General features: G+C 39.9%; 2 protein-coding genes across 2 annotated transcripts in view; one reads left to right on the top strand and one right to left on the bottom strand.

Annotated features, from left to right (window-relative positions):
• LOC125777285 (peptidoglycan-recognition protein LF-like) overlaps nucleotides 1-24394 on the bottom strand; it is a 578030-nt gene that overhangs the window by 487901 nt on the left and 65735 nt on the right. The gene's annotated exons all lie outside the window — the stretch shown is intronic.
• LOC105232958 (sodium channel protein Nach) overlaps nucleotides 22014-24394 on the top strand; it is a 37531-nt gene continuing 35150 nt past the window's right edge. Inside the window, exon 1 of the mRNA XM_049452563.1 lies at nucleotides 22014-22892. Within this exon, the coding sequence (XP_049308520.1) occupies nucleotides 22114-22892 (779 nt within the window). The 5' untranslated portion in view covers nucleotides 22014-22113. The remainder of the gene's footprint in view (nucleotides 22893-24394) is intronic.

Here is a 24394-nt window from a genome sequence, read left to right as displayed (position 1 = left end):
TCTAATGCAATTTTTTTTAGTTTTCTTGTGCATGATTTCGTGTTTTATACTATTTCCCCAAAATTTAATTTCACTTGCTGTTTATTGCTTGGTTGTGCTGGTGAAAATAAGGGTACATCGATAACTTCGGTTAGTATTTCGTTTTACACTTGTACTAGTCTATTCAAATGTTAAATGAATATCAAGACAGAACTAAATGCCGAGCCATTAATAGAACTTCTATCTATCCTATCATTAATGATAATTTTGTTCTTACTAAATCATATGTCGAAGTATTTCATACACTTCTAAATCCTCAATGTATTATTTTCCTTCTTCTTTTCTGGCGTAGATACCGATACTCTGTTATAACTGAGTTAATAACAGCGCCAGTCTTTCTTCTTTTTCGCTGTTTGGCGCCAATTCCAGACACCAAGTGCAACCTGGTCTTTCTCCACCTGATCTCCCAAAATGGAATGGAGGTCTCCCACCTCTTCTGGTTATACCGGTGGGTACTATGTCGAGTACTTTCAGAACTGGAGTGATTTTATCCTCACGGACGACATATTCTAGCAGCGTAGCCGCTGTATCCTAATTCCTGAACTTGGTCCTTCCCCATCCAGAGGAGCCTTTGGTATTGCTTCACGTTAGCTTGCACAACCGTTTTAGTTTTTCGGGAATACCAAACTCAGACATAGCCGCATACCATAAAGGCAGCTCCTTTTTGTGCGGTTAAAAGCAGCTTTGAAATCGACGAAGAGGTGGTGTATGTCAATTCTCTTTTCACAGGTCTTTTCCAAGATTTGGCGCATGGTGAATATCTGGTCAGTTGTTGATTTTCCAGGCCTAAAACCACACTGATAAGGTCCAATCAGTTTGCTGACGGTTGGCTTTAATCTTTCACACCTTATATAAGGTTGTCAAATATAATATCTCCCTTCCGCTTATTTGCTCTTTATTCAACGCTTTATAAAAAGTTTTACAGTGATCGGATTTAGTTGAAATATTTTCCGTTTAGTTCGATAATCTGTTTCAATCTAGACGGCAACTTCATAATACCCGCTCTCGTAGAATTCCCCCTCCTTATTTGCGAAGAACTGGGACAGCCACTTTTCACAAACCTCTTTTGAGTTCAACTTTACACCAACGAGTGCGTTATCCATGGATAAGAACAGGTGGTAATCACTTGGCGCTATGTCCAGGCTTTATGGTGGATGCAATAAAACCTCCCATCCGAGCTCCCGTAGCTTCTGACGAGTCATCGACGTAGTGTGTGATCTGGCGTTGTCCTGTTGGAACACTACACCCTTCCTGTTGGCTAATTCTGGTCGCTTCTGGTCGATCGCCTGCTACAAGCGTTTCAGTTGTTCGCAGTAGATGGTAGAATTAAGCGTCTGGCCATAGCGGAGCAGCTCATAGTGGATAATTCCTTTCCAATCCCACCAAACACACAGCTAAACCTTCCTGACCATCAATCCCGGTTTGGGACGATTCACCGGCCTTCAACCACGACCATTTTCGCTTGTTATTGTCGTATGTGATCAATTTTTCTTCGCCAGTCACCATCCGCTTCAAAAATGAGTCGCGTTCGTTCCGCTTCCTCAGCATATCGCTGGCGTTGATTCGGTCCAGAAGGTTTTTTTGCGTCAAACCATGCGCAATCCTGCCCACCACGAGTACTACACCGAATTTGCGTTCCTTTATATGGCCACTGTAGTAAATGCCACAAAGACCTACTCGTCTCAGTACTTATCCCGTCCATCGCATTTTTTGGACGATGATGTCAGCCTTTACTTTTACGAAGACATCAACCATCTATGCAGTGGAACCTTCCCAATTAAGAGACCGGATGTTCCAGATGCATGCCCTTAAATCGTATTCCTCCAAACGTTTGTCATGGTCGTCATCTAAAGGGGGGTCTCTTATACGAGGCTGTTGTTTCTTTTTCATTGGAGGCGTTTTTTACGTGGCGGATCAAAAACCCAGTGCACAGGACTGACAAGAAAAGTCTCGTCTTCTCTATTGGGTAGGTCCTTGAGTGATACTTTTATGGCCAAACTTTTCTTCAATTTCTGTTGTGGATCCTAATGTTACTCTGCAAATGGAAGATCTATTAGTCATAAGCTGTCTTCAAAAGGCTAATAGGGCAAATAATAAATATATTAACAGAAGAGTTTTATTGATAGAACATTGCAGTCTATACCGACCGACATAGGTAATACATGATTTAAGATGTGTCCCCGACTCAACTGTACTACGAACGACCAGAGCTTTGTCTTATTTACCTCCTCATGTACTTACGAAATGTCGTAGAACAGATTCATCTGAACCCTCAATACAATTGTATGCGATATAAGGTTGATGAACAAGTTCTTGGCAACTGGGGTGGAGAGAAATAAATTTTCAAAAATGTAAATATCAATGTAAAAATCAATCAAAGTGACTCCGTGCAGGCCGTAACGAGGAGTTGCTGGAACCCTCAAGAGAATCATAAGAACTCAGCGTGACTGAACCCACTTCAGTGTTCAATGCAAGCGTTATAAATATACATATATGAGCATATGCAAATTTTTAAAGTACAAACACGTGAACAACAACAACAACAATAAGAAAGAATACATCGCCATTACGCTAAAAAGTAACGGGAAATGCGACAGATCGCCCCATCGCTTCTTATAAGTACTCATTGCATTTTTCGCAAAGCACAAGAGTCTTCATTATGCGCGACTTGTTGCCAACAAAAGTGATAATAACAACAATAGCAACATGCAGCGACGACTTTGTGCAATGCAGCAGTCACAACAACAAAGACAATGTTACGTCAAATGTCGTTGCCGTTTCAGTGTCACTGCCATTATTGTTAGTGTAGTTGTTGTTGTTATTGCTGTTGCGACTGCAAGTCTCATTTACTGTTATTAAGGGTTGACTTTTAATGCACACATGTGAGTGCACACACGCACGGTTACACACACTTAGGCACTTTCTTTTGTACGCGGTGCGCTCGGCACTCACTTGAAGTGTTTATTAAAAATGCATTTTATTCATTTCGGTAGCGAGTCGACATCATCAACTTCGCATAACGAGCGTAATTGTCGTTAGAGCCATTGTTTGCCAGCGAAATTCGGGCGAACGAAGCTGTTTTAATTTCTCTTCAACAAACGACTGCATTGTGTCAGTGGGTGTGCCAAGCTTTTAAACAAATTGGAGGCGGACCGTAAAGGAACTTAAGGGCAGGCGTATACTTAGTAGAGGGAGTTGTAGTAATTAAAAACGGAAATAAAGTATTTTTGTGATGTCATTCAAGTTATCTCTTTGAGATATTACTTGGCTATCGTGTGGTGTCGAAAATGGCACCGCTTATTGTGTTTCGGCTGAAGGATTTCTGTTCTCTTCTAAACTTCAAATATCGCCAATATCACAGTTGTTAAAGTCGCTGCTTCAAACTGCGTTAAATCCAAAAAATATACATTTATTTGTTGATTGAAAGTCCAGAAAACAACTGATATGAAGAAAAATACAATGTTGTGGTTTCCGACTCAGGTATCAATCGATTTCTAAATTCTACCTGGCAATGAAGGAAACTTGTTGAGGTTCCCAGCTCAAATAATGCATCATTATTATAGTCCATTTGTAATGTAAGTAGAATTAAGCCTAATTAACAAAGCTTTACAATCAAAACCAACTTAAGGTTTCAAAGACAATCTGAAGGGAAATATTTCTTAGCAAGTAGGAACTCTCAAAGAATGCACAAGAGCACGCATCTTATAAAAAAGGATTCACCCTCTTTTTAGTACAGCTTTCTCATCAAAGTTATTTAACATTCATTTTTTGCATTCGAACCCAGTTCTTTGAAAGTTTCTAGTGGATCCAAAGGAACAAGAATAAATTTGATTTTTTTCAATAAAACCAGTTTCTCAAGTAACGGGTGATTTTTTTGAGGTTAGGATTTTCATGCATTAGTATTTGACAGATCACGTGGGATTTCAGACATGGTGTCAAAGAGAAAGATGCTCAGTATGCTTTGACATTTCATCATGAATAGACTTACCAACGAGCAACGCTTGCAAATCATTGAATTTTATTACCAAAATCAGTGTTCGGTTCGAAATGTGTTTATCGACAAATTTTGTTCAGCGATGAGGCTCATTTCTGGTTGAATGGCTACGTAAATAAGCAAAATTGCCGCATTTGGGGTGAAGAGCAACCAGAAGCCGTTCAAGAACTGCCCATGCATCCCGAAAAATGCACTGTTTGGTGTGGTTTGTACGCTGGTGGAATCATTGGACCGTATTTTTTCAAAGATGCTGTTGGACGCAACGTTACGGTGAATGGCGATCGCTATCGTTCGATGCTAACAAACTTTTTGTTGCCAAAAATGGAAGAACTGAACTTGGTTGACATGTGGTTTCAACAAGATGGCGCTACATGCCACACAGCTCGCGATTCTATGGCCATTTTGAGGGAAAACTTCGGACAACAATTCATCTCAAGAAATGGACCCGTAAGTTGGCCACCAAGATCATGCGATTTAACGCCTTTAGACTATTTTTTGTGGGGCTACGTCAAGTCTAAAGTCTACAGAAATAAGCCAGCAACTATTCCAGCTTTGGAAGACAACATTTCCGAAGAAATTCGGGCTATTCCGGCCGAAATGCTCGAAAAAGTTGCCCAAAATTGGACTTTCCGAATGGACCACCTAAGACGCAGCCGCGGTCAACATTTAAATGAAATTATCTTCAAAAAGTAAATGTCATGAACCAATCTAACGTTTCAAATAAAGAACCGACGAGATTTTGCAAATTTTATGCGTTTTTTTTTTTTAAAAAAGTTATCAAGCTCTTAAAAAATCACCCTTTAGTTGAATTTGGCGCATCCCAAATGGGAACACTCATTACTCTTACGAGCTAAGATACCTCATAATTCCCACAATATGGAGAAATGGATGAATAAACCATTGGCATAAAACCTATCCAATCCCCCTATTGTGGGAGGTGCGAGAGTACCCGCATCAATACCAACCTGAGCCCAGATGTTGAGGTACTCGTACAGATTGCTGAATGATCAGCGAGTGAGAATTGAGCAGCGCATCGCGAACGGTACCCTCCAATTCCCGGGTCGATTCGAGGTCGAAATCCAATGAGGATAGTCTTCCCGAATCCAGTCAGGATACGGTAATGATTACTACTGCTTGTGCCAGCCAAAGTACCCCAATAGTGATAACAGTAAAAACAAAGGGTACCAGCCAAAGCACCCAAAACCGAAATATGGAACCATCCACCTACAAGGCGGGCATGATTACCAAACACAATACACTAGCTGTCAAAGGTGAAATACACCGCAGAAAATCTCAAAATCAACGGAGAAGAAGGAGATAAAAAACCTAACAAAAATACGGGACGAGTATGAAAGTTTCCTGAAAAGAAAGCCATCGCAATCTTCCGAGGAAACCATAAAAAAATAGCTCAAAAAAACGAGTAGCTGGAAACCCTGCAAAAAAAGCTGAACCAGTGGGAAGCCGGGCTGACTTCCTTAGACTTCTGAACGGAAAGCGTCGCTAAAATCAACGTCGCTTTCAAAGATATTAAGCCGCTAAGGACATCATAAAAAGACCTCGCGCTGGTGAAACAAAAGAGAAGTAGTTTCTCGCAAATAGTCTGCGGTGTGGGAAAAAAGATATGCTCAAAAGCGCTCGATATATCTCTATCTTACCGTCTATCTAACGCATCGTCCAACAGGAAGTACAGGGCTACAAATCTGTAGAGTTCTATTGTACAACTGCGAGAAGATACAGAAGACACAGACAGCTAGGCGGTAAAGATCAACTACATCGTGGTAAACAAAGCAAGGGCGGCTTTAAGTGCACTGGCAGTTCAACTCGACTCTACCATAATTTTGGTTCCCGGTCATAGCACACCATAACACAGAACAGGGATAATGAGTGGCTTGTAGAATTTGATCTCTGTTGGTCGACAGAGGATTTTACTACTCAATCGCCTACTCAGCCTAAAGTAGCACCTGTTGGTTCTTCTGCGTTGTTGTTGGTGTTTATGTTGTTTCCAACATGAAGAAGACGAAATTATCCACGACTCCGAAGATATGACTATCAACAGTGATGTGGAAGACAAATCGCGAATACTGTGCGCTCCCAACCCTCATAGAAGACATTTTTAGTCATATCGTAATTCTCTTACGTCGGAGCGTGTGCTCTTAGTTTGGGTTGTGGCTATACGCTCATTTACTTAAATCGTATCCTTAATACGTAGTCGTCACCAAAAAAGGTTTCTCATCCGAGGCTGTTTTGACCTTTTCATTGGGGATGTTTTTTTACGTGCCGAATCCCAAACCTAGCGCATAACGCCTTGACCATATCACAGAAGAATTTTATTGACCAAAATCATTATAATTTGTATAGATATAAGATATTCTTACTCTCTTTCAATAACATATTGTGGTTCTTTCTTAGGCAACTCTAACATTTCATTTAAATAAATAAAAGTTCTTAAAGCAGCCCAACAAAGCATCGTTCCATTTATTATAGAAATTCGCACATCTATTTTTTAATTCCAAATCCAGCGTACCTCTTTAATATGCACAGAAAGCTGATTCAAGGGACAAAAAGAGCCCTCAGTGCTCAGAAAATAATTTAGAATTTCAGAAAAAATCAAATAAGTTTTAGAAAATGCATGCATCAAAAACCACCTAAAGTTTTACACGCTTAGGAAAAAGTGGACAAATTCAAAGAGAAATCAAAAATCCAGCTGCTCAGTTGCGCTGTGGCAAGCACAAAGTTCGAGGGTGAAATTGTGAGAAAAAAGTGCCAATAATAAAATCATCAACCGCAATAAAAGTGGTGATAAAAGTGGCAACAAACTGATAAAAAATAAATATTGTCAACAAGCGTTCTTAAGTGGCTAGTGATGATGTTTTGCCTTACACTTTTCGCGCTGCACTTTTTGCAGCTTGAAACGCTTGAAACGATAAAAATAGCATTTCTATTTTTCTTGTTTTTTTTTTTCTGTTGGTGAAAACGAAATGAAAACACTTGACAAATTCAAAAGCGAGAACAAAAGAAGAAAAGTAACACAAAACCAAACGAATTGGAAATACAAACATCAAAAAATGGCGGAAATGTTGTGTGGCTACTTTAAACCCCTAGCTGGCTAGCTAGCTATCTGTGGGTACACGTTGATCGACTGAAGGCTAACAGCAAACTGAAGTGGTTCATCAAAGTGGCAGCAGACAGTGCCGTGTTTGTAGGGGGCGGTTAAGAATGTGTGGCCTTGTTGCAAATAAAATTCCATATATACAAAAATGTGCTCACTACTGCCCGCCGAGAAAACACGACGCAAAATGAAAGAAAAACACTTGAACATGCGCCAGACTCCCATAACAACGCCTTGCGTACCTCTACGCTGTGCACTATCAACTCAACTATGTGCGGGGTTGTGTGCCAGCCCAGTTTACCCACATTTTTGCCGATCCCTTTTGCTGCCCGAGCAAATGAAAAAAGCATTAAAATTACAAGGCAGTAAACAAACAAGCGCGTAAACGAGCGTATGAAAAGTAAAGAGAAATGGCTTGAAAAAATAAATAAAAAAACAAGTAAGGAGAGCTAAGTTCGGGTGTAACCGAACATTTTATACTCTTTCAATTTACAAGTATCAAAGGCAACATTAAGTCAGTCAACACCTCCATTAATAACATCAGAAACCAATGAAAGGAAGAGAACGGAACGATGAGAGTCTTTCCTTACTAGCACCCATACCAGTCTTATCACAAAGGCACTCGATGTTATTTGATAGCGAGGTATGGCACTTCTGGACCAACCCTGAATACACTGTAAATGAAATCAAAGTTAGTACCGCCGCTCAGCTTTCCGAGTGAATGGTCACTTCTCTAAAGAAGGATCCACTCCGGAACAGCAGATCTATTGTTACCTTAATGGCTGCAACCTCGGCTTGAAAGACACTGGAATAGTAAGGAAATCTGAAACTGAAGTTGATAGAGAGCTCCTGACAGTAGCAGGTTTCCGCTTTACCGCATTTTTACTCGCGAGACAATGGTCCAATCCCGCCCTTCAATAACAACAACCCTAAAATACAAAAGAAGACTTGTACCAAGTTTCATAAGGATAATCCAAGTTTTACTCATACCATGGCTTGCTTGGATAGACGAACAGAAGAACAAATAAACAGTCAGCTGGAACTCAACTTGTTCGCTCATGAATAGTTCTTCCATTTTTCGACGGATTTCTCACGCAAACACTTCAATGCGGTCAAATAGAAATCCTTATTGACCGTCTCGCCCTCTGGAATAAATTCTTGATGTACAAAGCCACGAATATCTAAAAACCAATGACCGTCAATGGTTTCGGATCCCCTTTTTCCTCCATTCCGATGATTCTTGACTTGTTTGCATGCCAAACTCATAAACTCATATCTCATCGGCAGTTATAATTCTCTCCATGAATGTGGGATCAGAATTCGAACGATCAATCATCTCTAAAGAGACCTTTTTACAGTACTCTTTTTGAGAAAAATTCAGCTTTATCGGAGCGAGTCGAGCAAGAACGCGTTTCTTACCAAAATATTCACCAAAATCATTCGAACGGACTCGCCAAAGACGTTGAGCTCTCATTCATGCCACAATGTACATATATATAACTCAATATCCATCTTAATGAGCTTTATGTGAGACAAACAACCGTTAGGTGAACAAAGTTATTATACTTTATAGCAACATGTTGCGCGAGTATAAAAATGAGAAAGAAACTGCCCACAGAAAGTGGTAAAAATAGCAATAAAATAGCGCAAAAGTTTTGTCGCCACTAAAACGTCACAGTTGCTTAGCGTCGGCGCCGCCAGCGTGAACCATAGAGCAGCTAATTTTTACTGCTGTACCCCTTCAAGGCAACAGAAGGCAGCAAATGGTTTTACTGTTCATACATATGTAATAGACAGTCGAGAGTATAGATCAAATAAGGAATATGCAACTATATATGGTATATAGAAAGATTAGCTGACAATTCTAATTAGAAAGCTAAGTATCTAATATTAATAGTTTAAAGTTAAAGTTAAAGTTTCAAACAAAGATTGAGTTGTAGATGAAAAACATGTAATACAATTTAAAGAAAGCAATTTTTTAAAGAAAATAATAATTATATTATTGCAGGTCTAAATTTTAACTTCTAGCTCTTTCGAGCTCTTCTTTGGTTATATTCTACGTCTACTTGTTGTGAAAGACAACGTATAGTCTATCTTAACTCATATTAGTCAGGAATCTGCAGGAGACCATATTTACATGATATTGCCTAATACTACTATTATATTTTATAGTTGGCTTGAGGGTCATACTACATATGGTCATACAAGGGTTCCAACGTAAGAATTAGTGGCAAATGTTTCCTCGTTGACCTCGATGGCTTCCGGTATGCTTTGTAGCATGTAGCGTTCTTTGCTACAGTTCTGTTATTCGCAGAGCGCTCTTCAAACTTAGATAACGATTACCACACAACACGGAAAGCATACGATTTATAAAACTTTTCTGAAAGGTTTGTATAAGTTCCACCATAGTTGGTTATATGAACCATGTTACCTAGACGAATGTTTATTTCAGAGATAAAAATATTATTTCAGAGATAATAAATATTTTATTTAAACCATATTCTCTTTCATCCTTATTTATTTTCCGCTAAAAAAAACTTGTACACTCAAAATGCTTTCGCTTTTTTACCCACGCCATCAAGCCACTACCGGAAATCAAGTGTTGCTGCTTGTGGCTTTGCTCGAGCATATCCTTGCGACATAAGTGCTTTTCAGAGCGACTGTGGCTTTTAGGCGCGCACAACAACTTGAAAAGGCCGCAAATGGTTACAAGTGCCCAGCGTGAAAGCCGGTACTAACACTATTGCCGCGACTATTGCCCGACCACTGTCAGCGTAAAAGCCACAAATATAGATAAATTGTGTGAGTAAAATACAAATACATGACTATATGGCGCTGTAACTCACATACATATATTTACACTCACATATTCGTTAAAATTTTCACAAAATATTTAAAGAAATATTATTTCAGTGCAGACATATAGTAGTGCTAGTTGGTAAGCTAATGGTCAAGGTCGAGCGCACTTTGATCCTTTCAAGTGAACAACGCAATAGGCTTGAGGTATATAAGTAAAAATGAGTTCACAAGCCAAATGTTTTACGTGCAACAAATGTGCATATCAAATTGCCAATGCAATACATACAATTAAGCACACATTTATATACATATTTATATAAACAAAACGCATGAACGTACATACTTCATATTCTGCATCTCAACTGACTTGTCATTTGCTAACCTCGCTTACTATTAACATACGTGACATTAATTTAGATTATCTTCAGATCTTGACACAATGAGTTATGAATATTTCAATAACTCAAGTTGGTAATTATTGTGACAGCTGCAAAAGTTCTCGGCTAAGTATATCAAGTGGATGTCAAACAAAAAGATTGAAAAGAACAAAAGTCCGAAATGTTGGCATTTATGAGCTTTTAAAAATTAGTGTCACAAACTCAGTATCAGTTTCATTGTACAACGCATTAGAAGTGTTTAAATTCACAGTGAGTGACAAAGTGAATAAAACCGTTGATTTTTGCGTAAAAGTAATGTTAAGTTAGGTATAGAAGTATAATACAATATTAGAAAAGTATTTAATTCCGTTGAGCTTTCATGAAGCTTTCATTTCAAAACGTATCGTTAAGTATTATAATTATATTAATGAAAGCTACAAAAGTGTAATATTTGAAAGGCAGAAAATTCCATTAACCTTTCGTGTGAGCTTTCATTACAAAAAGTTCCCTCAAGTGCTTTAATTGTATTAATGAAAGCTTTCATTTTAAAGTATAGTAGTATGTATTGTGTATGATTATAAAATTAAAAAAGTATAGTAAATCACATTAATATATGATGAAAGCTTTCATTATTAAAAGCTCCATTAAATGATACGCGAAATATTCATCATACAGAGACTTAATAATAAAGCAGGCTCTAATTTTTTAAAGGAATCTATGTATATAAATGCCATATAAGGATATAATTATAATAAATTAAGCGCTACTATCAAAATATTATATCTTTCGCTGAGTCTTGTCTGTGACTTATGGCTTCTGGTATACAGTGTCTTCTTTTAGAACCCATGGTTATAGTTTTTGTTCAGCAACTTAGCAGAATTCGGTTGAAGAAGACTATAATTCACCACCATAGGTAGTTGTATTCAGTCATTATGAATTCTGGGCTTTTAGACACAGGGGATATTTTATTGAATACACATGTCAACCGACCCATCAGACAAAGAAATAGTTTTATGACCAGATTATATAGTGCTAAATACTTCTGTCTTCATTAATTAAATAAAGACCTCAGAAAATTTGGAATTTTTGGGGAAACCCCCAACATTTTAATGGTTTATAAAAATTTAGATTAAAGAACTTCGGTTAAATTTCATTGAAATCTACTGAGCGGTTTTCAAGCTATAGTGGTCATCATTTCAAAAAACATATTTTTGCGAAAAACGCTTTTGAGAGATCCAGAACATCTGAGAACACTTTTATAATTTTCGTATAAATCGAAAAGAATTTGTTAGATTTTCTTCAAGTTTTTAGATAATACTTCTAAGATATTATACTCTGATAAAATGCAACAAAAAATATTTTTTAATTCTGACTATCCCTAACCCCTTAAGCTACACATACAAATATTGTATAATGCAATATAAAGGGTAATCCATTTCGAGGCTCCTTACTTAAAAAAAAACAAAGAAACTTCATATATAATCAGGAATATTTAGATTTGAAGATTATCTTTTTCAAATGTTGGCCGCGGCTACGACTCAAATGCTTCATGCAATTTTCGATGACTAGTTCGAGCATTTCGATTAGTAATTGGCGAATGCTACGCGTGATGCTTTACTTCAAGGCCTGAAGCGAAGCAGGACTGTGCGCATAGACTTTAGACTTTACATATCCCTTCAGGAAAAAGTCTAATGGTATGATAACACACGATCTTAGTGGTTAGTGGCCAATCGACCGACCCAAAACGTGGAGTTATCTGCTCACCGACGTGTTCTCTCAATAAATCCATTGATTGTTGCGATGTGTGGAAAGTGGCGCCGTCTTGTTGAAATCAAATGTCGCCGAGATTATGAGCTTTAATTTCAGGCATCAAACAATGAACCACAGCAAGCCGTGTTTTTTCCAGAAAAAATGGCGCTCTCGAATCCTTCAGGCTGCTCTAGTTTGGGCGTAGGTCTTTCTAAGATGAAATGCCAAGCAATACTGAACAAAAATTGCATGACAGCTTGACTGCCAAGAATATTGAAAAAGTTGCCTCTACATGGATCACACCTTAGGTCATACAGGAAGCGAGACAGAGCTGTTTTCTTACGGACCTTATTATACATACTTCAGTCTTCAGAACCACCAAAAGCACACAGGTTAAGTGATGAACAGTTACCCATAAGTAATACGATAAAACCCGAATAGCAACTGAAAGTGTATTTCAGTAATAAATATGTAAATATATCGGAAAGGTATAAAAATTTAAAAGGAAAGAGTGGTTAAATTACAACTGCATTAAGTTAAAATAACAATAACAAATAAAGAGCAATGATATAGCTGTGTGCTGCAGCGGTAATGCGCTTTACTTCAATATCCGCCGAAGAAATAATTTTCTCCATAAAAAAGCGCTTTCTGTGAATAAAAGACCGATGTGAACAGCTTTTGTCGTTAATAACGGGTGATTTTTTTGAGGTTAGGATTTTCATGCATTAGTATTTGACAGATCACGTGGGATTTCAGACATGGTGTCAAAGAGAAAGATGCTCAGTATGCTTTGACATTTCATCATGAATAGACTTACTAACGAGCAACGCTTGCAAATCATTGAATTTTATTACCAAAATCAGTGTTCGGTTCGAAATGTGTTTCGCGCGCGTGTTTTGTTCAGCGATGAGGCTCATTTCTGGTTGAATGGCTACGTAAATAAGCAAAATTGCCGCATTTGGGGTGAAGAGCAACCAGAAGCCGTTCAAGAACTGCCCATGCATCCCGAAAAATGCACTGTTTGGTGTGGTTTGTACGCTGGTGGAATCATTGGACCGTATTTTTTCAAAGATGCTGTTGGACGCAACGTTACGGTGAATGGCGATCGCTATCGTTCGATGCTAACAAACTTTTTGTTGCCAAAAATGGAAGAACTGAACTTGGTTGACATGTGGTTTCAACAAGATGGCGCTACATGCCACACAGCTCGCGATTCTATGGCCATTTTGAGGGAAAACTTCGGACAACAATTCATCTCAAGAAATGGACCCGTAAGTTGGCCACCAAGATCATGCGATTTAACGCCTTTAGACTATTTTTTGTGGGGCTACGTCAAGTCTAAAGTCTACAGAAATAAGCCAGCAACTATTCCAGCTTTGGAAGACAACATTTCCGAAGAAATTCGGGCTATTCCGGCCGAAATGCTCGAAAAAGTTGCCCAAAATTGGACTTTCCGAATGGACCACCTAAGACGCAGCCGCGGTCAACATTTAAATGAAATTATCTTCAAAAAGTAAATGTCATGAACCAATCTAACGTTTCAAATAAAGAACCGATGAGATTTTGCAAATTTTATGCGTTTTTTTTTTTAAAAAGTTATCAAGCTCTTAAAAAATCACCCTTTATAAGTACGATAAATTAATTAAAGATTTGCAAATGAAGAACTAAACTGACTAATACAGTTGTATTATTAATAGCCTCCGAACATTAATGAAGCGTGACTTAGGTTACAAAATGAGTTGATATATCAGCTCACAGGATGATCCCTAAACTTAGTGAAAGATTTATTTCTCGAATCAAATTTTGTTTTAACTAGTGTCACTTCTTCCTCGGCAATGGTCCGAAGTTTTCTTTTACAGCCAGAAGTTCTGTTTCACGTGATCCCTCTTAGAGTCTTCTATAACCATAGGTGCTTTAACTCAATCCTTTCGAAACCATCAATCCAGCAATTAATAGGTGTAAACGTTTCTTCTGTCCACCACTGTATGTCTACGTACACATAGAGCTAATGAATTATGCAACTTTATTTGGTGAGGAAGCAACAACTGCAAATGCTACTTTCTTTGTTGTACAACATTTTCACTTTAAATACCAGACACATACAAATATATATAAGATAAAGCACGAGTAGATAAAGAGATGGCGTGCATATCAGGCGCATTTACTGTTGTTTTTACAATATCATGTAATTTTCGTAAATATTTTACACACACATGTTAAGATATTGTTGCTCTGCATTTAATTAAGTGCATTTTTTTCTTATGTCTCCCGTCGTTTAATATAGCAGATATCACTAGCACACATGCATAGGTACATATATGTATATTAGGGTGGGTGAAAAATCAGAAAATCCTTCGTCTTACAATTATCTATTTTTTTCTTATTATCGGATAGATAGATAGATACTAAAATTAAGGCTTTGCACTGCTACTTTGGTCTACTGTTCCCTCTCCTATATCACATTTGGCCACCAAGCTCCAGCATCTTGAACAATTCCAGAAGCCTACTGGACGCGACTTTTTTGTTCCATATCCTAGTACCTGCAGTTTCTCCAGAGACCATGCTCATGTTGGACAAGTGCTTCCTGAACACGCAGGGCTCTGTATACAGCGCGACAAGGAGGCAGCGTTTACCTCGGAGGAGTTGATCATTCCCTTAAGCCTTGCAAGGTTGTACCCCCCAGAAGTAGCTTGACATGGCACATTCCAGCTACATGCTGCCAACTCCCCACTCTCTCCTCCATGCCGAGCAGCTCCCTATAGTGTGGGACCCCACTATAATGTATGGTTCTGACCCCATCATCCAGGTCGCTATTTTATGCCCCGGAACGCAGGTTAAATGTAAACAGTTGCACACTGATAGGTGTTTCAGCCTTCCTATACGCTCCCCCACTAAAAGCGAACTAACCTGATATACTGAGGACGCCTTTAATGCCGCTTAACTATCGCTAAGTATAGCGGTATTTGCGATAAATGCGGTGGAGATTGATTTTTGGACACTGACTTATAGCAAAGATGCTCGGAAAACGTCCCATTGGTATGGATAGTTTGGTATGCGATCCCACATTGCCTTCCAGTGTTTTCGAGCCGTCAGTTTACCTGTATATAGTGCAACTTATCAGTAGTATGTCGATCGTGAAATCGTTGCACTCCGCCTAAAGTAACTCTGAACTTCTTTGTAAAGATAACCCTCTTCATAAAGCCGTCCTTTGGAAGAAGGGCCAGTGGTGTGTTTTCAACTAGGGCTTTAATTTGTTGAGGCGACATTATCTTTCCTTTACCGAAACCCTCTGCTGCCATTAGCAGCATGTTTCGCTACTTCTTGGATCACTAGGTGCAGTAGTGTGACCTTCAGCATGGCTTCAAGTGCTGCATTTGAGCAGGAGCATATTACCCCTGACGCGCAGACACAGGCGAGCCGTTGCAGCTTCGATAGTTGAAAGCCCATTGAAGACTGCTTTGCCTTAGATACCCAACTAACTGCTCCATAAGTGACAATAAGCCTTACGATCATGGTATACAGCCATCTTATGATACCTGGCATGCAGCCCTAGGATCTGGTGGCTTGGCGTCTGCATATCATGAGTTTCTTGGTAGCTTTGGACAGTGTTAAATCCACATTTCTACTCCACCGTAAGGTTGACTCTAAAAAAATAGATAACTGTAAAACGGAGAACAATTAAGAGCTCATACCTGGCGAGGGTCTCTTTAAGGTATCTACCTATCAATCTTCAGAGTACCAAGCGAAAAATAAAACTTTCGTTTTTCTGACCCACCCTAATATTTATGTTTATATATTTCAAAGTGCAATCCGCCTCAGTATGTATGCCGGCGTCCAAGGACATTCATTTCACTTAGCTTTTATTGCCACACACACATTCTTGTATATAAATTAGTATTGTGTGTATGTATATATTGCAGCAACTATTTGGTCCGTATAAAATGCATGTCCTTGAGCTGCAAACAGCAGGCGGAATCACGCAAATGCTGCGTTGACCAACCAACCACAATTCTCAGCAAAAGTAAGCGCTGCCCGCTTGTCCGCCAGCATTAAATGTGTGTATGTATCGTCACACAGTAAACCGCCACAAAAGCATATCAACTCAGTTCGATTTTCGGCTTAAAATAAGCGACTCAACGACAACACTGAAAATGTATCCATTTATGGTCCTGCCGATTTATGTCTGTTATATGTGCATACATACATACATATTTATATAGTATTTATGGTAATTGTGTATGGCTACTACTGCATGTGTCCGTTTGACCAGCAGCCAGCAGCTCATTGCGCTGCGCTGCGCCACTGCCTTGTCCGTTCATGGGCCGTCAAAGGCCTTGCTGAACGCGACCGCTCAATGCTTTTGCTTTAACCGGCGCCCGCTGATGAAGACATGTAGTGCAAACTTTATTGTTTAACAGTGCAGCGAGTCCTTTGTGCATACGCGAGTAAATATGCTGCGGTAAAAATTGCAATTTTGAAGATAATGCTGTGATCAAGAACCATGGGCTAAAAATATAGCGGAGTCGTTCAATATTTGAATATATTGGACCTCATCATTAAAAAAAACCAAAGTCTCTAAACTAAGTAAGATTTAGATACCATTTTCTTAAGATCACGCCGATAAAAAAAATATTTTGAGACCTATTAATGACATTTATAGCAGAAAATGTTCCAAAGGGAGAAGTTTGTAGCCACAGAAAATATTTGCCTCACTCCTCTGGGTTGTGCGGTGGGTTTGGGTACCGCCACGTAAAAAAAACCGGAGATTAATTCAGAAATCACCGCTACCCAGCTGGTTGATGTCTTCGTAAAAAATAAAGGCTGACATCATCGCCGTCCAAGAAATATCATGGACGGGACAAGGACTCAAGCAAGTAGGTCCTTGTGAAATTAACTACAGTGGCCATATAAAAGAGCGCAAACTGGGTGTGATATTCCTGATGGAAGAGAGACTCCATTAACGAGTACTGGCATTTAAAATGTCTAGCCACAATCCGCATCAAAGCGAAGTTCTTCAACATATCACCAATGTGGTTCGCCACCCGACCAAAGACAAGGATGATGTGACCAAAGTTCTTTCATATGAGCGCTTGGAACGTACCTATGAGAGCTGCCCCACCAAGATGCCAAAATCGCGCTTGGCGACTTCAACGCCAAGATGAGCAAAGAAGGTATCTTTTTCACAACAGTCGGAAAATTCATGACAAAGCATCCCCAAATGGGTTGAGACTGATCGATTCTCCCGTGGCCCGAAATATAGTTACCTGTAGTACTAGATTCCAGCATAGGAAAATTTGTCAGGCTAACGGGCTGTTTCCGGATCGAAAAGCAACCAACCAGATCAATCTTGTTGTAGCCAAGATACGCATTCGCCTCTGTGCTACAAAAAACGTACGTCAACAAACACAGGGAAGGCTCGACGTCGATAAACTGCAATCACAACAGAAAACCAAACGATTTTCTACTTGACTTGCACTCCTACACTCTGAATACCGGTATAATGGAGCTATGGGATGACATTTCAAGCTCCTTACGTTCAGCTGCAACAAAATCGTTGATTTTCGGAAAAGGCTAAAAACAGCTGGTACGAGTGGAGTGCGGCGTTGCAGCTGCGAAAAAACAGACTGCCTCCCTCACAACGACAACAATCACGCGCGGGATGGGATAGATACCGAGAGCTGAAGAGGAAAGCGAGACACATGTGCGGACAAAAAAAGAGAGAAGCCAAAATGCGTGAGTACGAAGAGCTTGACCGACAGGGATACTGCTCGAAAATTCTACGAAAAGATGCAGCAACTAACAGAAGGTTTCAAGACGAAGCATTCTCTTGTAGAACTCCAAGAGATGACCCAGTGACTGTTGCCCAGAGCATACTAATATTATGGAGGGAACACTTCTCCAGGCTGCTGAATGGCAGTGAAAGCATAACTCAAGGAGATGTTAAACCCGAATCAAATAGCAATTACCCGTCTAAAAACCAACAAAGCGGCGGGACACATGTATTGCCGGCCGAACTACTTTAATAATTCTTGGTAAAATATGGTCGAGCGACAGCATGCACCACAATCTGCACCAACTACCCTGGGAAAAGCCTTTTCAACATCGCATATAGTGTTCTATCGATCGATATCTATAGGGTTCACGTCGTTCGAATGTTTGAAAACACTACAGCCGGGGAAGCAATTGTCGACCTCAACTCCATTGGAAAGAACAGGTGGAAATGGATAAGTAAAGTGAATGAAACTATTTGTGCCCTTCATGAAAATTCACGATAACGATCTATGAAATATATCCGTCCAATAAGCCAACAATTACCGTCGCATTAAAAGATTAGTATCGATTTGGAATGAATTTGTTCCTCGATATAGACTATGACTTTTTCGATTGAGACTTTAGAAAGCACTCTCGAAAATATTTAATTCGATACACCCTTAAATTTAATACGAAATAGTTTTAATTTCATCAGTTTTGACCCTAAACAAGCCACAGTGCCATGATGTGCTCATCACTGCCACGCTTCTCCTCATACTCTCGGCTCCGCCTACTTTAAACTGATTACAATTTCATTTAAATTTGCATTTAAATAAGCTCAATGGTAAACGAAATGGTCATGAGCTGAGGTAACTGTCGGTGTGTGCATTTACACGTAAACTACGTTAAGGATAATAATCGGTTGCACACACCACTGCATGAGACACCTGTGCACACAGACACATAGGGGGAAGTCGTAGAAAAACCGATGCTCCAAATGAAAAAGTGCACAGATACAATTACCAAGCATACGAATAAGTACGATGAAAATGTGTTATTTCAGCGCATGGCCTGGCAGGAAAAACGACTCGAAGGGAAGGATGCTCTTAAAATTACTAATACCCACGATTTCTGTAGTCCTTAAAACATTTTTCAAAAGCTCCTTCAGCGAATTTCAACTGAAAAGGGTCTCACGGAGCAGCAATTTCAGTTTTAAGTCAAAAAAAAAGTCCCACGGAGCTAGATCTGGTGAATACGATGGTTGATCGATGATATCCAATGCGTCTCTGGCTTTAAATTCGGTTACAATCGTGGCCCGATGCGATCGTGTAAAATCCATAAGTTGTTCTTCCACAACTCCGACCGTTTTCGAGGGATGTTCTTACGCAAACGTCTCAATATGAACTTCGGATTGAACGTATATCGGCTTTTTAAGTAAAGCTTTATAGAATTTTTATTAATGGTATGTATTCGTATTAAAAGATCGATGAAAATTGTATACAGCCTTACTTAAAAAACCAAATATCTCGAGAAGTTATAGCGATTTTGACCTCGAACATTTTTTATAGCAAATATAATTTCCTACAAATTTGTCGTATACATTTTTTCTATAGCTCCTTTCATTTACGAAAATTACAGAAAAATGCGAAATTTATGAAAAAATCGGGTTTAGAGCACCGCACTACCTCGCCGATGTGAGTTACTACTTTGTTGCACTGGGCACTTTTGTAGAGTGAACGATTCTTAGAAATATGCGTCTAAAGTCAAAGCGATGCCATAAAATACCTCTGATCTGTAGGAATTTAAAGATAAAAAATCAAGATTGTACTTAGTATATTTTCTATGGAAAATTTTTACAGGCCTTGGTCCAGTTCTTAATGTTAATATTAAGGGCTAAGATTTTCAGGGACTTTTTTAGGGTATTTCCAAGAAAATTTCATGACGGGACTGAAAAACATTAATAGTTCAAAAAAGCACCCTAATGTATATATTTATGAATCTTTCTTTTAAAACCATTACTTTTCTCAATACTCAGGATCAAGTGAGCTCATAATTGAAAGCATGAACCAGAAGCTTAAATTTGGTCCCTCCTTTCTTCTCTAAACTTTCCTCTTGGTATATCGGCAGAGTTCGAAAATTGAAAATGTTTTTATTTCTACTTTTATTACTACTTTTTTTTGTTTTGCTCTTCACCGGCACTTTTGCTTTGTGCGCTGAGCCAATTTTCATTATCCTCCTTGCTGTGTATTTTTTAAGGAAATATGTTTATTTTCGCTTTTATTTCAAGGTATTTTCGTATCAACTCTCGATATCTTATTTATTTGGAGTTTTTTTGCATTTTTCCTTACCATCCATTACTACCAAATGAATATGCACCTGTATTGGCAATGACCATCATAATAAAAGCTTTATTAACTCGCCCGTTGATAGTGAAAAGCGTGTGAGGAAAGCCAAAAGCGTGCAAATGAAAAACGTTTTCAAAGGCCAACAACAGCACGAATGAGGGAAAAAAGGAAGCAGATGTGCTTGGCAAAGTGCATAAATGCTAAGTGCAGCAGCGGCGGAAGCATCCGTGGCAGCTAAAGCTCCGACAGTTAATGACTATATACGCAAAGGTAAATGAGCTCATCACATGTGCGCTGTCACTTCAATTCGAAAGCCATCGCGGAGCATCGTTGTGCTTCAATTTTCAACTTGCACATGTGTTTGTATGTATGTTTGCGCGATTTCCTCAATTAAATGGCCCATGGATGGTCAAGCGGTCCGCAGCTATTGGACGGTTATTAAGCTGCTGCTGATAGACCGTCACTCTCAATCGCGTTTAATGTTTGGTGTTAATTAAATTGTGGAGCTTAAGGGGAGCACCATTTAATGCCGAATTATTCTTGTGAGTTTGCAGTTGTAGTTGCAATACGCCTTTCCGGCGCTGCAGTTGATGTTCACAAAGAAATTATTAATGGAATTAAATAGCAATATTTAAAAATTATTCAAGCGTCAGCTTTCATGGAAGTCACATATCAAAGAGAGCACAAAAGGCATCGATTGCCTTATACTGCTGTAGAGGAACCATTGGCAAAAGGTGGGGTCTCACGCCGGAAGTGGTCCTCTAGCTCTATGACTCCATATTCAAGCCCACCATGTTCTGTGGAGTCTTTACGTGGCGGAGGGCTCTAGAAAGAATCACACTTCCACGAAAACTCGAGAGTGTTCAACCGGCGACGCTTATCAGCATTTGTGGTACACTAAGATCCACTCAAACCATGCCACTTAACGCCATTTTGGATATAGTGCCCGTAGACATCATCGGAAGGTATGTTTTGGCGAAGTGGCTATCAGACTCAGTGAATCTAGGTATCCTATCCACTCCTGCTTCAGACTACCTGACTATTGCAGTGTCTTCCAAACCAAGGTTGCGGCCATTAAGGTAGCAACAGATCTGGAGGAAGAGTTGGTCGAGCAGTACCTAACCTCACTATCAATCGCATCGAGTGTCTTTGTGATAAGACTGGTTTGGGTACCGGGCCATTGCGGAATCGCAGGGAATTGCAAAGCTGATGAGGTGGCGCTGTCGCAGAAGTCTATTGGCCCAAGATTGATCGCGGGATATCTAATGATCTCTTTGCCTTCAGTATGTCTAGCCTCTCCTTAGTTGTGGGGCTTTCATCAGACCATTACCCTATTGGCATCCATGCTGTAAGGTTGGGAATCTTACCAGACGCAATCTGCTGAAGCTGTATGGAAGAAGATGAGGTGGAAACAACTCAACACTTCCTTCTTGACTGTCCCGCGTTTGGGAGGTCAAGACTTAAACACTTGGGAGCGCATACCTTTCCATTTCTATGGCTTCACAAAGGACTACATATTACAGTCCACGTGCGATCTTCGATAACATAACCTTACCTACTGCCGAAAGATTGGTGTATCCAAATTAGGCCTTTAAGGATCGCTTAGGATTGACGTCTTTCCACTATCTTTTTGCATAAAAAAAAACTTAAAAATTAACAGATCACAACAGACTAACTAGTAGTGTGAAAAACTATTTTGTCGAATCATAGACCCTACCACTTTTCTACTCCCTTAGATGTAAACGACACTATCTAAGCGCACTTGTGAAACTCATTAACGGAGTAACTGTGAACATCGCTGAATAGAAATTACAATTACTTAAACCTACAACAATTCTACTTTCAGACCTTTGGACGACCTATTTGAAGTTTAATTTGAGGCATCTCCAATACCTGAACACGTCATTTTGTACAAATCAGAGCAAGCACTTTAGACCAGCAATTACAGCTATGATTCGTTCACGTGGGAGTATACATAGCAGCATTAGTAGAAGGAGCAACAACAACGTCAACAACAACACGTATGACAACTACTACGGAAATCTATATGGCAACGACGACGACGATGCGAGTTTCATGCAATCAGGCGAGGATTCTTCTAGCCGTGGCACCAGCACAATCACTGGCTCGCTGACCAACTCAACAGCTTCACTACTGACCAACGAACAAGAGCAACAACAATACATACCAGTTGAACGCGACCCATTTGGATTACTGAAACCCAAGGCAATGAAAGCGACAACGGGACAAGTCTACCATCAGCCATGGCAGCAATCTATGGACGGTGCAAGTGCACAAACGCTGGCCGCTGCATTTGTTACGCCCAACTCAGGTCAAAAGCTGCCACACTATGCGAAATTGCAGTATCGTGGTGATATACGGTCACCCAAAGCCGTTACGTCCACACAAGTGTCACAAGTGGAGCCAGGCGCTTTCTATGAAAGCGATTTGGAAACGGTGGAGGAGAAGCTTCAACAAAAGCAACAACAGCAACAACAATTGATACCAATAGCTAAGTCGCACTCAACGGCCTCCAGTATACGACGTATACGCCGACCACGTCAATGGGTGGCGCCACTAAAGAGGCTTTCGCGCGCGGAAGAGAAGGCGCAGGCGGTGAAGTTGGGCCTTTTGCTTAAAGGACGTGCATTCATTTTCGAGTTTCTGCAAGGCTCTTCCATACATGGCTTCATCTATTTGGCGAAAATCGGGCTGAGTATAGTCGAACGGTAAGTGAACGGGGTAAAGGGCGGGTAAGTAGAATGATTATACGTTTGCAGGATATCATGCTACAGCAAAGCGAATGCTAAATTGGATGGCACTCTTTTCAGTGTTATCGTAATTGATTCAGGTTCTGTGCTTGTGCCTCGTCAAAGCGTTTGGAACATGCAACGTTCGCATGCGCGTCTGAATATTTTTGAAAAATTTTTGCTTGAACGTGACCAAAGGGTGGCTCGCATCGGTATCTGCGGTACACAGCGGACTACACCACCCATGACATTTAAAATCTGTCTACACTTAGAACCCGTGGATACTTAATGCCGGCAGGTTCGTAGCTGTGAAGACCGCTTTTTCACGTATGGGTCGAAGATAGGAGATGAACTCTTCTGTGAGGAGCTCTCCCTCCAACTTGACTTTAGACTATCGGACAACTGTAGTATTTTTCAGGCAGAAGTGGCTACTATTATGGAGTGCAGTACCGACATCAGAGCAGCAATTTTAGTAATCTAGCATCAAGTTACTTCTTCATCAGTCTCAATGAGCAAGAAAGTCAGGAGCACCCGTATCCCGCTCTCATCATAGAGGGAAAATTTTGATTTCGGTCGTCATCTTGGGCTTTAGATCTATGGATCTCGCGTGCGCTTAGCAGGCGTCGTTAGACAACCAGCTCCAGTGCGAATGCGAAGTCCTTCCGTAGAAAATCTACAGAACTATCTGCTCTTGACAAAGTTTATCTTTCTGCAGTCTCAAGGGATTTTACTGGACATTGTTCGATAGGTATGCAGGGAGGCTGATGGTGTAGAAAGATGAAGTCATGTGTAGAACTTCACGCAGGTGAAGAAAACTTGGGAATGGCCAGAAACGATTCATTTACATATGGCTCAAGCAGCTCCCGACTTCCGATCGTAGACGAAGTATCCTCTGGGTAGTCAAAGAACATCCGTTTGAAGGCGAGCTAAAATGAGAAGGTGATCCATCCCTCCCCAGGGTTGTGCGCTGGATTTGGAACCCGCCAAGTGAAAAACCGCCCCAATGAAAAGGATAACTCGGCTTTAATCGCGTAAGCGATGTCTATACCAGTAAAGAAGAAGAAGTTGATGGTCATAACTAATTTATTTGGTCAATTGCTCGACTAACTGACCAATTCGGAGAAAGTACAAGCGCTCTCCTACCACAATCAACCTTTAGATTTTAAGTAGAAGCTTACACTTCCACTTGAATTTCATCAGCCCACAACAGGGGTGGTGAATTCCACACAATGCCTTCAAACGCCATACACTTTACACTAATTACATCCGTTATAAACCAGCTCTACACTGCCACACAATAGTTTTCGTGCCGCTTGCGTAGACTTGCCACTTTGCTTTCTGGGAGCTTTCATACATAAGTCTGTATGCGAATGCATGTAAAGTATCTATATAGTTCCAACTGGCGCTAGGCATACATGGGTCTACATAGATAAGTACAATAGGTATACTTCTGTTTAGCTTGGCAGGCGGCGTATTTAATC

Source organism: Bactrocera dorsalis, chromosome 3, assembly GCF_023373825.1.
Source record: "Bactrocera dorsalis isolate Fly_Bdor chromosome 3, ASM2337382v1, whole genome shotgun sequence".
NCBI lineage: Eukaryota > Metazoa > Arthropoda > Insecta > Diptera > Tephritidae > Bactrocera > Bactrocera dorsalis.
The sequence above is the reverse complement of the archived record's forward strand: the minus strand, read 5'-3'. Positions and strand labels throughout refer to the sequence as shown.